We start from the raw sequence: 15424 nt of genomic DNA on the forward strand, positions 1-15424 counted from the left end.
CTTCCCTTCCACTCAGGCTAGATAAGCCTTCTGAAAGTCCTGTATTGCATCGACTAGATCTCTGTCATATACAGATTTTTGTTTTATAACATTTTGTTGAAGGATTCTTCTTCCCCCATTAACCTGTGAGCTCCTTGAGGTAGGACTGGGTCATAATCCACTTTGGAGTTCTGGCTCCAGCACAGAGCCTGGCCTGCGATACTCAGGAGCATTGTCCTTTTATATCCAGAGAGAGAAAAACACTAAGGACCAAAGAAGCTGTGCAGATCGCGCCACTGGCCCAACCAGGACTCCAGCTTTTCTCCCATCCTTTTCCCCTCCTTTCTTTCATTAACCAACATCTCACCCATTCCGCATAGGATTTGTTTCTCCTCTAAACATTCCTTGAGGGCCGAGTGCGGTGTCCCACACATCCCCATTAAATTACAGAGCAACGCTGCTGTTGGATATTATTATCCGGTTTTTAACTTTTCCTTTTCACATAAGAAATTGAGACCTAGAGATTTTAAGGAACTCACCCAAGGCTGTCCCACTGGCTAGTGGCATGACATGGCAAAGCCGGCGTTTTCCGCTGCACTTATTAGTGAGGCTGCCTTGCTGCCCTTCTGTATAGAAGTCCCATCCTGCCTAAAAGGCTCGCTCTCGGGGACAGATCCTTCCACTTGCGGGTCCCCGACACGCAGGTCTTACCTGAAGCTCCCCGGGGGTCCCAGCCGAGACGGACGCTGCCCCCTGGCGACAGGTGGGCGCAAGCGCAGCGCACGCTCCGGAGCCGGCGGCGCGGCTCGCTGATTGGCTGGCGCGGATCCCGGCTGCTTCCCCGGGGGCGCGAGCCGCGCGAGTAAAGGGGCGCCGCAGGCAGCAGCCGCCCGCCCGCGCCCCCCGCGCCCCGCGCCCCGCTCCCCGCGCCGCCCGGGGACGCCCTCGCCGTCTCTCTGTCGCGGGGCCTCTCCCTTTTCTCTCTCGCTTGGGTCCTGGTTGTGAATTCACCCAGGGTCCAGGATGACAATCCGACACCAAGGCCAGCAGTACAGGCCGAGGATGGCATTTCTCCAGAAGGTGAGCGTGGTCTTGTCGCCTGAGCTGGGGAAGGTGCGCAGGGACCCAACTCGGAGAAGAGATGGTGGGACCAAGCCTGTGGACAGGAGTGGAGGAGGGCATCCCTTGCGGTCCACTAGTGCTGCTTGATGTTATTAAGTGACTTATTTGTTCTGTGTATGGATACGTGTCTGTCTTTTAAAGACTATGCTGATTAGGGCTGTTTGTAACCTGTTTATAGTGGAGCATATGAAGCCAGGGGCGATGGTCGGCTGGAGGCTGAGAACAACCTGTTACTCGGGAGAGGAGGCGCCAGAAAGCAGTTCAGCGAGGCTGGGTCAGATCTGAGACAGTCTCCTGAGATTGTTTTAAGGCACCCAGATGTTCAATGAACATTTTTGCTGTAGTTTTTCTGATTCAAAACTGCAGGATTTTAAAGCGTGTGTGTGTGTGTGTGTGTGTGTGTGTGTGTGTGTGGTGAGTATGTACACACAGACCATGAACGTGGTGTGATCTGTGGGATAAAGGGACACCCCACTTCCAGCGCTCCTGGGTTCCTCCTTCAGGTGTGTGTACTTGTGTATCGCAGGTGTCTCGGTGCTGGAAGCCGAGTCAGAACTCGTTTCCTTGTGTGGCAGAGGATTTCTCAGACCAAGTGGCCAGGCACAGGGTGTCTATCTCGGGGACTTGTGGAATGCATCTTGTGGGGTGATCTGCGGGGGATGAAGCAGCTTCTTTTCTTCTGGGCTTTTGAAATAACCAACATGGGAAGAGTTCGGCCGAGGATTAGGTCCTGGGTCACTCGCCCTCCCTCCCCCCATCCCATCCACAGCTACTTTTCACAGTGCGTTGTCTACCTTCTTAGGCGTATCTTGAGTAGAATTAGCGGAATGCTTTGTGACACTAAGAGCCCTGTCCTGAGCCTCTGGAGCTCAGCAGATGTGTAGTCAGTGAAAAACTGTCCTGGTTTGTCTAAGACTTTCAGTGCTAAATCCTGGCCAGTCCTGGGCACACTGGGACAGTTGGTCACATGTGGTCCACCTGCTTTAAGAAGCTTGTGCATATTGCAGGTGGTAGAGACAGAAGATCTAAAACAGAGAGGCAGAGGGTTGATTCATGGGGAAAGAACCCTTAGACACCAGCTCCTACAAGCAGAAGGAACCGCCTCATCCCAGTCCCTGAGAGCCATCCGTCCTCTTCCAGGCTTTTCCCAGCACTGCCTTCTTCTCCCAGACAGGGTAGCTCTGGCTCAGAGGCTCAGAGGATAATTGTCTGGAGACATTCCGTTTGTTTTTGAATCTTGGACATCCTGTTCCTTCATGCTGTTACCTGGTAGATCTCCTGCCTTTACCTGGGCTTCCCGACTGGTGTCTTGGTCCCCAACCTACCCTCCTCCCCAGCCTGCCTGCCTCCACATACCCTTCATCCATCAGCCCGTTGGTTTTCTCTCCCAAACCAGTGCTGATCTCCTCGACCTGACACCCTGCGCTGACTTCCCATGTGCACAGGATGAGCCCGGCCTTCTCAGCCTGGCCACTCAGGATCCTGCCTCCCACCCCCCATCTCTCTGGCTTCACCTCCCACCGCCTTCCACACCTGCCCTCCAGGGACCCAGAACAAAGCAGCCAAAACCACTCAGTGGGCTCTTGACTCAACGACCACCTTGCCTTTCCAGGAACCCTGTGCCCTTTCAGGCCTCAGTTTCCTCCACTGGGAAAGCCCTTTCTCTGCTTACTCGCCAGCCGAGCCCCTGTCCCTCCTCCTCCCAGGCCCAGCTTCCCAGGTCTTCGGTCAGGTCACAGTGCTCCTTAGAGCAGGTCCCAAAAGCCCATGACAGGAGGTTCTTTTTTTTGGCCATAACTGTGGCATGCAGAAGTTCCTGGGCCAGGGATTGAACTTGTGCCATGGCAGTGACAGTACTGGATCCTTCACCCGCTGAGCCCCCAGGGAACTCCTCCAGGAGCTTCTTAACAATGAACCAGCTGAACTAGATTCTCAGCCTTCTGGGGAAGGACCCCAGCCAAAGGAATGTGGACTCGGTGCAAATGTTACCCACCACTCAATGAATGTTTATGAAGTATGCTGTGTCCCCAGTGGGGGCTTTACATGCATAATCTCCTCTATTCCACAGGACAGATGCATTTTACAGAGCAGGAAAGGGAAGCTCAGAGAGCGGAAGCCCCCTCGCCCCAGTCCTGGCGCTAAGTGGTGGAATCAGGAAAAACACAAGACTGACCACCGTCTGTCATCAAATGTGATCCAGTGCTATGAGCTTTCCTCTCGTGTAGGCTGGAGAGGAGGCCATGGAAAGGCTTGGCTTAATGTGCCTGTGGGATGCAGAGCTGAGAACTGAAGGGTAAATGGGGGTTCTAGGCCGCAAGAATGAGGAGGATGTTCCAGGCAGAGAGAACAGCATGTGCTAAGTGTGTGTGTGTGTGTGTGTGTGTGTGTGTGTGTGTGTGTGTGTGTGATGACACACCGTGGACCACCTCCTATGGCTCCCATGGGCTCTTGTCCTTGGGCTGGCCCCATCCCCCCTGTGACTTCCAGCTCTCCATCCCAGCCAGTACCAGTCACTGCTGCCCTTGGGAGTCACTGCGGGATTGACTTTCTCGGTGCCTCGTGGAGACGCCTTCTGTCAGACTCCTTTGCTTTCTTGTGTGGCATCGGGCACCTCCTTTTGCTGGGGGAGAGAGTGGGGAAACACCTCTTAGGAGACCTGGGCACGGCAGGGGCTCTTTTGCTTATGTTGTTCTTACATTCACTACACACACAGAATCGTGCGCTTATGCACCTGGTGCTCAGGACACTGTGGAGATTAAGACATGGCCTCTTTTTTGCTGAAGCTTAGAGTTTAATGGAGAAAGACAGCTGCATAAATAAGGAGAGTATTCTGCAGGTCTTGGCAAACTTTGTTAGAGGACTCTCATCCATCTATCAGCCTCTCTCAGCCATCTACCTATCTGACTACCTATCTATCCATCGATCTATCTATCGATTGATCGATCTATCTATCGATCGATCTATCTATCTTTCTGCCATCTACCTGTCTATCTGTCTATCCATCTATCTATCCATCTATCCATCTCTCTCTCTCTATCTATCTATCTATCTATCTATCTATCTCTGTATCTATAACCCCAAAGTGGGAAGTGGCCAGTCCTACCTGGAATCCACCTGCTTCACAAGGGGTAGTTGGAACTGAGTTGAAGTGTGAAAAAGTAGTAGTTTTCCTTTGTTTTTTCGCCGGGAGGATGGGAAGAGGAGTGACATTTTGGGCAAGGCAGGACTCCGACGTGTGGAATAGCGCGGTGCTGTGGGAGAGCCAGCAGGGGTTGGGGTAGCTGGGTGGGGCGGGGTGGCAGGGACTCCATGCTGGACAGACTGGTAGTGAAGAGGGGCCCAGAGCTGGGGGGCCTCGCACATCTTGAGAGGGGGTTTGGTGCTTTCTGTTTCAGTGAGAAGCTGTTTGATGTTTTACAACCAGGGACAGATGAAATGAGTTGGTTTCCGTGTTAGAAAAATGATTCTGGAGTTCCCGTCGTGGCGCAGTGGTTAACGAATCCGACTAGGAACCATGAGGTTTCGGGTTCGATCCCTGCCCTTGCTCAGTGGGTTAACGATCCGGCGTTGCCGTGAGCTGTGGTGTAGGTTGCAGACGCGGCTCAGATCCTGCGTTGCTGTGGCTCTGGCGTAGGCCGGTGGCTACAGCTCCGATTTGACCCCTAGCCTGGGAACCTCCATATGCCGCGGGAGCGGCCCAAGAAATAGCAAAAAGACAAAAAAAAAAAAAAAAAAAAAAAAAAGAAAAATGATTCTGACAGATGATTCTGACCTTACCTAACAGGGTAGGTAGCAGTGCCTCTCTACCGTGGCTGCCCTTAAAAAAAGTATTGCTTTCAAGTCTCCATCCTTAGAGTTTCTGATTTTCTTAAGAGATACGTAGGTAGTTAGGTCGGGTGGAACCCAAACACTGCTGTGTTGTTTTGTTTTGTTTTGTTTTTGAAGCTCCCCAGGTGATTTGAATTTACAGCCCAGAGGCCAGCCCCCGGGACATGTGGCGGCTTCTGGAGACCTTTTGGGTTGTCACAGCTGGGGAGGGTGATGCTCCTGGCATCCAGCCGGGAGAGGCGGGGATGCTGCTGGACACCTACCAAGCACAGGTGCAGCCCCACCACAGGGGCTAGTCTCAAATGTCAACAGTGCCACTGCTGGAGGACGCCCTGGAGGCTGGAGAGGTGCCCGGCGGGAGGCAGAGGCCAGCGGGCAGAACGTGATGGTCCAGGATGGGGGTTAGATGTTCCACTGAGGCAGGACTTAGTGGGCAGGTAGGAGACACGTCACAGACAAACGCGGAGTCCGCAGAAGTTGGCCACCACTGGCCAGGGTCATGAAGGGTGCTTCCTGGGCTTTGGACCAGGGCAGGAAGACCAGGTGTTGGGGAGAGACGGCGAAGCACCGATCAGGGCGTGTGTGTGTGCTGCTCCCGAGCGTCCACGAGGCATCAGGAAGAGATGGCTCGGGGCTGGCTGGCCGCTGTGTGGACGGCCTCTTCTCCTCTGTTTGCAAAACCACCCTTTGGCTCCTGGTACCGGGTCACTTTCCCCATGCTTGTTCAGAAAAGTACTCATTATTATAACTCCCCCGGGAACTTTCTCTGGCTCAAAGGAAAATTCCAACCCAGAGATCTTGCACAGTGAGTGACAGCTCCTTAGGCAAGGAGCTGCGTGGGCGGGGAGGGTGGGCGACGTCGAGGCCTTCAAAACCCCTGTTTCTGCTCCTTCGTGACATCAGGGTTCCCTGACATGCCCTCAGTCACCCCGCAGCACGTTGGATCTGACACCCCCATCTGCCCACAACTCGGGGTCACCTGGGGTCCAGTGCGACCTGGTGACCCCACTGTCCTTGGGCTGCCCGGGGAACAGGAGTGGCTCCTTGGGCAGGGGTGGGGGGCCGTGGAGCTGAGTCTTGGGGGGGGTGCTCTGCCATTCGGGGTGGGGATGGCATGCCCTCCCTCATCTCTGGAGGGACACCCAGGCCCGAGGAGGAGGCTGTGGGAGAGGCCAGGGCTCCTCACTCGCCGGGCCACCTCCCCTGTGTGATGTGCGAAGGGGCCTTGCCCTGGAGTCCGGATCCGCGTGGTCCGGCTGCTGCGACAGCGCCCTGCAGGCTGGGGATCGCATGGCTGGAGCTCGCGTCCTCCCAGCTCTGGATGCCCGACGTCCCCGGCCGAGGTGCGCGCAGGGCTGGCTTCTCAGTGGCGTCTTTCCACGGCCTGCAGACGGCCGTCTCCTTCCTGTGCCCTCGTGTGTCCTCCTTCCGTGTGTGTCCGTGTCCTGAATGCCTCTTCCTCAAACGCCATCCAGTCATCGTGTCAAAGCCCCCTCCCCTGCCCATGACCCCATTTTAACTGCAAATCCAATCACTTTCTGAGGTCCAGGGCCGTGTGCGTGCGTGTGTGTGTGTGTGTGTGTGTGTGGTTAGGACTCTAACCTGTGAACTTGAGGGCTGGGGCGGCAGTCAGCCCAGAACCATCTCTTGGAGACAAGGCCACGGGCCAGAGTCCTGTGGTTTCTGTGGTTTCCTTGTTGGGTGACTGAGGAGACCCCTCAGGGGAATTTACACGAGCAAAGGTCCGAGGAAAGTGGATCCGGAGCCCAAAGGGCCGAACGCCTCCTCCAAACGGTTCCCAAGGTCCCTGTAAAGTTCCCTCCTCCCACCAGCCCTTCCCTTCTTCAGAGGGTGACACACCTGCCAGAAAGAGATCTGACTCCCCTCATTGTGTTTTTAAAATAACTCTCATTATTCCTCCTCTGAAAGGTTATTTTCAAACCCTCTGTAACTCAAAAAAAAATTTTTTTTTAATGCAAAGAGAGGGAATCAAGTCCTCTGACTTTCTCTGGGAGAACCTCAAGTTCCTAACTCCTAAGGGGGCGGTTTCTGTCTCTTCTTCAATCTATGGGCCTCCTGAATCCATGAAAGGCTGCTGTTTCATCTCATACAAGTTTTTGAATAAATGGAGACTTTGCTCGGACGGTTGGGAGAAGGGAGGCCTGGGCTCTCACATCAGAAAGGCAAGCGCTAAGTATTTCACCTAGAATGGGTAAGCAGTGGGGTCCTGCTGTACAGCACAGGGAACTCGAGCCAGTCACTTGTGATCGAACGTAATGGAGGTAGTGTGAGAAAAAGAATGTGTATGTATATGTGTGTGTGTACGACTCGGCCACTTTGCTGTACAGCAGAAATTGACAACATTGTAAATCAACTATAATAAAAAAAATTAAAAATAAAAAAGTAAAGCTCTGATTCGTTCTATACATTTAAAAAAAAAGAAGAAAAGAAGGAAAGGCAAGCAATTCTCATGTCCAATGAAAATCTGAGACTCTCAGTTGAGAAATCCAGAAAAAGCGGCTCCTGCAGCATCTGGCTTCTCTGTTCCCGATCGTGTTCCTGAGATGCGGGGCCACCTTCCAGCCTCCCCAGGACCCTCCTCCCCTCTCTCTGCTTTGAGCTGCTCAGCTGAACCACTTCTGTGAGCCAAGAAAGCGTCCGTGCAGACACAGCTCATGGTCGGTCCTGCACGCGGAGCCCTGGGCGCCGCTAGGGCCCCAGCCAGTCTGAGTGCTGGGCGCTGTGCCCGGAGCAGCCTTGACCTTGCCCCAGATCTTGGCCGTTTCTCAGAATTGTGGTTCTGCTGCAAATGCTGGTTTAGCAACAGATGGAAATAGGACATCCCAGCCCTTGGGGCTGACTTAGGACATTGTCTGTCCACACTCCTTCCTGCCTTGGGAAAGTGGGAGCCTTCCAGCTTTGGGAGCCGGCTGAGTGGGAGGGGGCAGGTAGAGTTTTTCTCATTCGAGGTTCCCTTACATGACCTTTCACCTCCAGTGCATGTCCTTTTACCTCCAGTGAGATGGGCCGCTGTCTCCCTCTTTTAAAAAAATTCTGTTTTATTATGTTAAGAACACTTTGCTTGGGCATCTACCCTCTTAATTTTTTTTAAGTGTGCAAACAGTGTCAATGTTAACTCTAGAAATAATATTACAGGGCAGATTTCTAGAACTTAATTCCTCTTCTTGGCTGTAACCTTATGCCTCCTGATTAGCAGCTCCCCATCTCCCCCTCCCAGCCCCTAGCAACCACCCTTCCACTCCGATTCTATGAGTTAGCCTATTTTATTGCATTTAAAAATTTTAAATTTGTTTTCCTTTTTACAGCTGCACCTGCAGCATATTTAAACTCCCAGGCCAGGGGTTGAATTGGAGCTTCAACTGGAGCCTCTGCCACAGCCAGAGCAACACCAGCTCTGAGCCACATCTGTGACCTATGCTGCAGCTTAGAGCAACTCTGGATCCTTAGGCCACTGAGCAAGGCCGGGGATTGAACCTGCAACCTCACAAAGACAAGTTGAGTTCTTAACCCATGGAACCACAACAGGAACTTCCTCTCTTTTAATTTTGGAGGGGACCCAGCAGACACCGCTTTGCATTCCTGCCAACAGTGCACCAGAGTTCACTCTTCCTCTTTCCCGCGTAGAAAAGCGCGGGGCTCCTCACACCATCCCTCCCTTGGGGTACAGCCACCTTCTGAGAAAGTCGTTCTCATCCTCTGTGCACGCTCTTTGGGGGATCACCTCAGCTGCCCTCTTCTCCTGGCTCTTATTCGAATCTGCTCCTTCCCTGTTTTTTGGAGCCTAATTCAATCGGCAGTTGCTGTCTAATAAATACTTTGCGCATAATCCAGTACTAAGTGCTTTAATGCTTAATCTTGTTTAATTTTCAGGACAGCCCTCTGATGACGTAGGTACTGTTGTCATCTCTCTCTTACAGAGGGCTGGCTCTGAGAGAAGTTGAACGATTTGCCTCGATTACTCGTTGGAGTGGGATTTGAACTGAACTTTTTTTGCACCCAGATCCCTAGTGTTTATCTTAGTTCATTAAAAAATCTTCATCAACACGTCTTCCCAACTCTCTGAGGACTGGGAGGCTGTCTTTGACCTCGTATCCTCCGCAGGGCTGGACACCTAATATGTGCTCAGTAAATACCTGTATTTGGATGGTTAGCAGAGCAGGATTTTTACTCCTAGGCATCTAATGGAAACTTTTAAAGAGGTACTAGTTGTAAGGATGTAACATTTTCTTTCTTTCTTTCTTTTAAAATGTAAAATTTTAAAGATGCACCAGTTGTACAAACACTACTGATATTAATGGTTCTAACCACAACCACTAGCAAATATCTCGCCTTATAAAGTATGTATCTTTATGCTTATCTGTCTTTCGGTATCTTCATATGTCTGTCCTTACAAAGCATCTTTACACAGTTACTTAGATTTGGAGACATAACAGAACGCTCTCCGCTGTGCACATGCTATCATTTTATGGAGGAGGAAGGCGATTCAGAGAGGTCGTGTGGACTCCTGCGGTTAGGGGGGAAGGGGGGCTGTGAGGCTGTGAGGACTGTGAGTTCCTTTCCTTTGAGGCACAGCCCATGCAAACTCTAAAAGGACTTTGGAAATGGTAAGGGGCTGTGCGGTGTGAGGGAGTGTTCTTTTTTTTAAGTAGCAGGAGAATAATGATGACGTCACGAAGGTAGTTAAACCAGGGAAGCATTGCTTTGTAATGCGGTTGGAATGTGATCAGGTTGGGTTTGAGGGGTGATGGGTCCAGCTGTGTGCAGCTGCCTTGACCTCCAGAGAGGGCGTCCCCACCAGAGGAGGACGGGAAAGGTCTTTGTTCCCACTTACTTGTTCATATTCTGTGTTTTTTGGTCCATGCCCATGGCATGCAGAAGTTCCCGGTTGAGGGATTGAATTGAGAACCATGGCAGTGACCCGAGCCACAGCAGTGACAACACTGGATCCTTAACCCATTGAGCCACCAGGAAGCTCCTTGGGTTGATTTTTTAAAAAATTGTGCCAACCCACCCAGTTTGTTTCAAAACATCCTTTATGGAGTTCCTGCTGTGGCTTAGCAGATTAAGGACCCAACATTGTCTCTGAGGACGCGGTTTTGATCCCTGGCCTCGCTCAGTGGGTTAAGGATCTGGTGTTGCCGTGAGCTGTGATGTAGGTTGCAGATGCGGCTCAGATCTGGTGTTACTGTGGCTGTGGCGTAGGCCGGCAGCTGCAACTCCAATTTGACCCCACACCAGGAACTTCCATAAGCTGCAGGTGTGGCCCTAAAAAAAAAAAAAAAAAAATTCTTCAGTTGATTTTACTCACGTTTAATTTTTTTTCAAGTGGAAAAATATTTTTGTCATCGACATTAAAAAAAAAATGGTGTAAAGACACAAGGCTGACCTTGTGGATGTCTTCTGCTGTTCAATCCTCCCTGGACAGCTCCTTGATTCTCTTTGGTTTCAACTCTCTTGTCCCATTCACAAATCGGGTTCACATCTCTGACCCTTGTGTCCTTTTTTTTTTTTTGTCTTTTTGCCATTTCTTGGGCTGCTCCCACGGCATATGGAGGTTCCCAGGCTAGGGGTTGAATCGGAGCTGTAGCCGCCAGCCTACACCACAGCCACAGCAACGTGGGATCCGAGCTGCGTCTGCAAGATGCACCACAGCTCATGGCAACGCCGGATCGTAAACCCATTGAGCAAGGGCAGGGACCGAACCCGCAACCTCATGGCTCTTAGTCGGATTCGTTAACCACTGCGCCACGACGGGAACTCCTCCTTGTGTCCTTTGAACTTATGCCATTCACTTGCCGTCACCTTCCAGCAGTAGCTCTCTCAGCAGCCCTTCATCATCAGCATCCTCCCAAACAGAAACATGTGCTCTTAGAAAGTGCTCCTGTTTTTGAATTTTCTATTTTGGTGACTGGCAACTCCTTCACGTAAGTCGTAAACTTTGCCGCTATTCTTAGCTGCCCTTACCGAACCGGTCAGCCACTTGCAAGTAGAGCAAATCCCGTTACCTCGAGTTAGAACCAGGGCTCTAAAAGCCACCGCTTCTCATCATCCTCCCTGCCGCTGCCTTCATCTATGTATTGACTCCTGCCCCAGTCGTTTCCCGGGTACAGTCCGTGCACCAGGCCCTGTTCCAGGCAGTCAGAATCCAGCAGCGAACAGAACAGACAAAAGATTTGCCTGGAAAGAACTTACTTTCTAGCAGTAAGGGAGACACAGGGTAAACATTATGATAAGCAGATCCACTATTTTTGTATGTTGAAAGCAGAGGGCTATGGAAGAAGGGAAGGGACCAGGCATGCCAGGGTGGAGTTCAGGGCTGCAGCACTAAGTGGGATGGCGGGGGTGGGGCTGCCTCCTGACACTGTTAGAAGAGGAGGGAGGTGAGGGAACCTGTCCATCAGCTGGGGAGTGGCCAGAGCAGGGGCCCTGAGGCTGGGGCTGGGCACCCTGGGGGCAGCCAGGTGGGGCCTGTGTACCTGGGTCGGGGTGAGGGTGGGGGCTGGTGGGCAGCGATAGAGGAAGAGTCAGTGGGGAAGGGGCTCCCAGCCACCATGACGACCCGTAGGAGAGCTCTGCCCCTGACTGAGTGGAATGGCTCTCTCAGGGTTCCCAGCAGAGGAGAGACATCCCCTAAACTAACGGAACGTCTTCCTCTGGCTGCTCGGCTGAGACCAGGCCAGGCAGGGCCTTTGCTCCATTGTGTGACAGCCACCCAGCTAGGCGGTGGGCTCCTGGCTGGATGTGCCCGCTGTTTCCCTGTGCATCTTCTGCTCCCTGGGTGCTGCGGAAAGGGCCTCCCTCAGCCTCGGCAGTGGTTCTGGTCCAGCTTTTGCTGTTCTGTGTTGCAGATTGAAGCCCTCGTGAAGGACATGCAGGACCCAGAGACGGGGGTCCGAGTGCAGAACCAGAAGATTTCCGTCGCCAGCATCCCTCACGCCATGACGGGTAACATAGCTTAGGATTTCGTCCTTGGCCTGAAACAGACCACACCCAGGGGGGTCGGCCGACTTACAGCTCTTCGGCCAAGTGTGGCCCGTGTTCTGTTCTTGTGAATAAAGTTTTATTGGCACGGATACATTTACGTAATGTCTGTGGCTGCTTTTACACGGCAGTGGCAGAGTTCAGTGGTTGTGCAGAGACCATATTGTGGTCCACAAAGCCGAAAATACTTACTGCTCCTTGCTGATTCCTGGACCACAGGGTCCTCCCGAGGAGGGAGTCAGAAAGAAAAGAGAAAAGAATTCGGTAGGTCGCTTTGTGAATCCATTCCTCGCAGGAGGTCATTAAAAACATTTACTGTTTTTTTTTTTTATTTGTCATGTATGCTTTGTTTTCATCAAATCAAGTAGCAGAAAAAAAAAATGCTATTTGGCCAAAAAAAAAAAAAAAAAAATTGGGGCTTTGTTTGCTCCATCTCTCCCTGTCTTCTAATTTCATATTCAGACACTTTTTCAACTCCCCCAAAGGGGTGGCACCGTGGTCTCCTTTCTCCGGGTGTGGGAGGAAGGGCATCATGTAAAGATAGGCGGAAGGGGCCGGGCCCCCAAATAAGAATGCATTTTGATCAGCGTGTTGTATATGTTTTGTGATTCTGGGTTGGCAGTAAAGAGTCTGTTTCCTGGAGTTCCCGTCGTGGCGCAGTGGTTAACGAATCCGACTAGGAACCATGAGGTTGCAGGTTCGGTCCCTGCCCTTGCTCAGTGGGTTAACGATCCGGCGTTGCCGTGAGCTGTGGTGTAGGTTGCAGACGCGGCTCGGATCCCGCGTTGCTGCGGCTGTGGTGTAGGCCGGTGGCTACAGTTCCAATTAGACCCCTAGCCTGGGAACCTCCATATGCCGCGGGAGCGGCCCAAGAAATAGCAAAAAGACAAAAAAAAAAAAAAAAAAAAAAAAAAGAGTCTGTTTCCTGCTGAGGCATATTGTCTGCAGAAGCAGGCGACTTCTCAGAGCACAAGGGGCCTGGGACTCGCCGTCGTGCCGTGTCCCCTGTGAACCCTTCCTCTCGACCCCATGGTGACCTGAGTATTTTTCACTCAAGGTGCCAGAGTCTTTGCAGAGGCAGGCTGGCCGGCCGTGTCCCATTTCCCTTTCTGACTGCCTGAATGGAGAAGTGCCCCCACCAGCTCGGGCTTCCTCCGTGAATGCAGCAGAAGACCAGCTCTGGCTGGTGAGAGCAACAGGGGAATTGATCAGAAGGCGACAGGGTGGCTCACAGAAGACAAGGCAACTCTGATGGGCTTGGGAAACGCCAGGAACTGGAGTAGCCTGGACCCCCAGAGAGCAGGGGCCGATAGGCAGAGTTCGCAGGGTGTCTCTACTCTGCTGCGGCATTTAAGATGCTGCTGTGACAGTCCCTCCTGAAGGCATCCTGGACCCCGTCCCTTCTCTGCCTCTGGTTGTCATTCAATCTGGCTTGAATCGGCCACTGGACTGGGCCACCCTCAAGGGGAGCTGTCTCGTCTGGCTCATCTGTGTACCCAGTGCTTAGCACAGCCGTGGGTTGAGGTGGAAGTTTAATACAGGTTTATGGAAGGTGGAAATCAGTCCTGGTCTAGAATCATCCAGAGGGCATCTGATATTGAACCAAACACCCCAGGATCGAGTCCTTTGGATATATATATATATATATATTTTTTTTTTTTTAAAGCTGTGTAGCCCTAGTCTAAATGCTCTTGTTTTATTTTTTTTATTATTATTTATTTTTTGCCATTTCTTGGGCCGCTCCTGCGGCATATGGAGGTTCCCAGGCTGGGGGTCAAATCGGAGCTGTAGCCGCTGGCCTACGCCACAGCTACAGCAACACAGGATCTGAGCCGCGTCTGCGATCTACCCCACAGCTCATGGCAACACTGGATCCTTAACCCACTGAGCAAGGCCAGGGATCGAACCCACCACCTCATGGTTCCTAGTCGGATTCTTGACCACTGCCCCACGATGGGAACTCCAAAGCTCTTGTTTTAGAAGCAGCACCGGCGACCCCTGCCTAAAGGCATGACCGTGGGAATCGGATGAGATGGTACTGTGCACGTGGCCAGCATGCAGTGGTGCTTGTTGGGGGCCGGCTGCCGGCAGTTTCCCACACTACGTCACCCAGAGTGAGTGTAGGGAAAGATGGGACCATCCGTCCGTCCCCTTCCTGCAGAAGGGGACACGGAGACAGAACGAGTTCCAGCAGCTCTTCCCCATGTCGCTGAACCCAGCGTGAAAGGCCGAACCTGGATTTGCAGTCGCCCAGCTGCACGGCTCCAGAGGCCACACTCTGCCCCACTGCCCAGGTGTGTGAGCTGCTCTTCTTGGTTGTACATGGTGCAGCTCACCAGGTGTGTGGACTCCTTTTCGTCCTTGCACATGAGCCACTTGGCCCTGGATTTGGGCGGGGCTGCCCCCATTTCTCATGCACCTCTGAATTCCAGCTGCAGTCAGAATGGAACTCTGGAGGATCCCTGGCCAGCAGCCTCAGCGCTAAGAGCAAATTGGATCATTGCCGCCTGATTCCTCAGATGGCAGGGGACCAGGGACTTGGGGACGATGGCGGCTGACATGGGAGCCTGAAGTGGCCCGTTGTACTGTCTGCACAGATTGCCTGGTGGACATACCCACCCACGGCCCCCTAAGCTCATTGGCTCTGCTTCAGGAAGCAGTGGAGCGGATGAGAAGGCCTCGGGCTCCTTGCGGGCAGCGCTGATCGGGCTGCTGGCTGCCCGCCGCTCTCTTTCTTGGTCTGCACGCCGCTGTGTAGAGACTTGGGGTGGAAGGTCCGAAACACCAAGTCCTAGGATTTTAAGTAAGATTTTAGATGAAGAATTGTGCTTTTGAAGAGCGAACCATGGCTGAATAAAAGCCAAGAGCAACAGAGGCCCCACTGAAGGCAGCTGGGGTGGGCATGGGGGCACTGTGAGCTGATGGCTGGATGTGCCCCGGGCGCGTGTGGGGAGGAAGAGTCACAGGTTGTCTGTCCTCTGCCTTGACGTGAGCAGGTGACAAAGGCCAGAGAGTCCTCCTTGGAGGGCAGCGGAAGAAATGCCCCTTCACCATCTCTGAGGGAGGAAGTGTCGTTTGCAAGAGTCCAGCTACTAGGACACAGGCAGTGGGGTCTCGGACCCTGACCCTCCCCCTTGGTGTGTTTTGTGGGCCGGTGTGCATGTGGGCAGGCCCCTCAGCTTGGCCTTTGTAAAGCAGGCTGGAGTTGCTGGAGAATGTGGTCGTTGGCATTTGCAAGACGGCATCCCAGTTGGGGTCCTTGGTTGTAGAACAGGCCGGCTTTCTTCTGAGATGCTGCTGCCCGCTTCCTGCAAGGAGCATGTCCTGCTTGAAGGGCCTGAGGGCCCAGGTCGAGGAGGTGGTGCCCCATTTCCTTGAGGGCCTGCCGCAGCTCTGGCCGTGGTGGTGGAACTTGGCCTGCCTTGGCCCTTAGACAAATCTGAATCTTCGTGGTGTGGGCGAGACGGCTGCCCATTCCCTCCTCATCTCCTCA

General features: G+C 52.8%; 1 protein-coding gene across 4 annotated transcripts in view; it reads left to right on the plus strand.

The window, feature by feature from the left end:
* Nucleotides 820–15424, plus strand: part of RGS9 (regulator of G protein signaling 9) — a 72662-nt gene continuing 58057 nt past the window's right edge. The window contains exons 1-2 of one of the 4 annotated variants that reach the window (XM_021066722.1): nucleotides 820–1059; nucleotides 11799–11895. In XM_021066722.1, the coding sequence (XP_020922381.1) occupies nucleotides 1003–1059; nucleotides 11799–11895 (154 nt within the window). In that variant the 5' untranslated portion in view covers nucleotides 820–1002. Of the gene's footprint in view, nucleotides 1060–10712; nucleotides 11168–11798; nucleotides 11896–15424 lie in introns of those variants that run through there. The other 3 variants (XM_021066721.1, XM_021066723.1, XM_021066724.1) reach the window with 3 other exon arrangements.

The sequence above is a fragment of the Sus scrofa genome, chromosome 12 (genome assembly GCF_000003025.6).
Source record: "Sus scrofa isolate TJ Tabasco breed Duroc chromosome 12, Sscrofa11.1, whole genome shotgun sequence".
Taxonomy (NCBI): Eukaryota; Metazoa; Chordata; class Mammalia; order Artiodactyla; family Suidae; genus Sus; species Sus scrofa.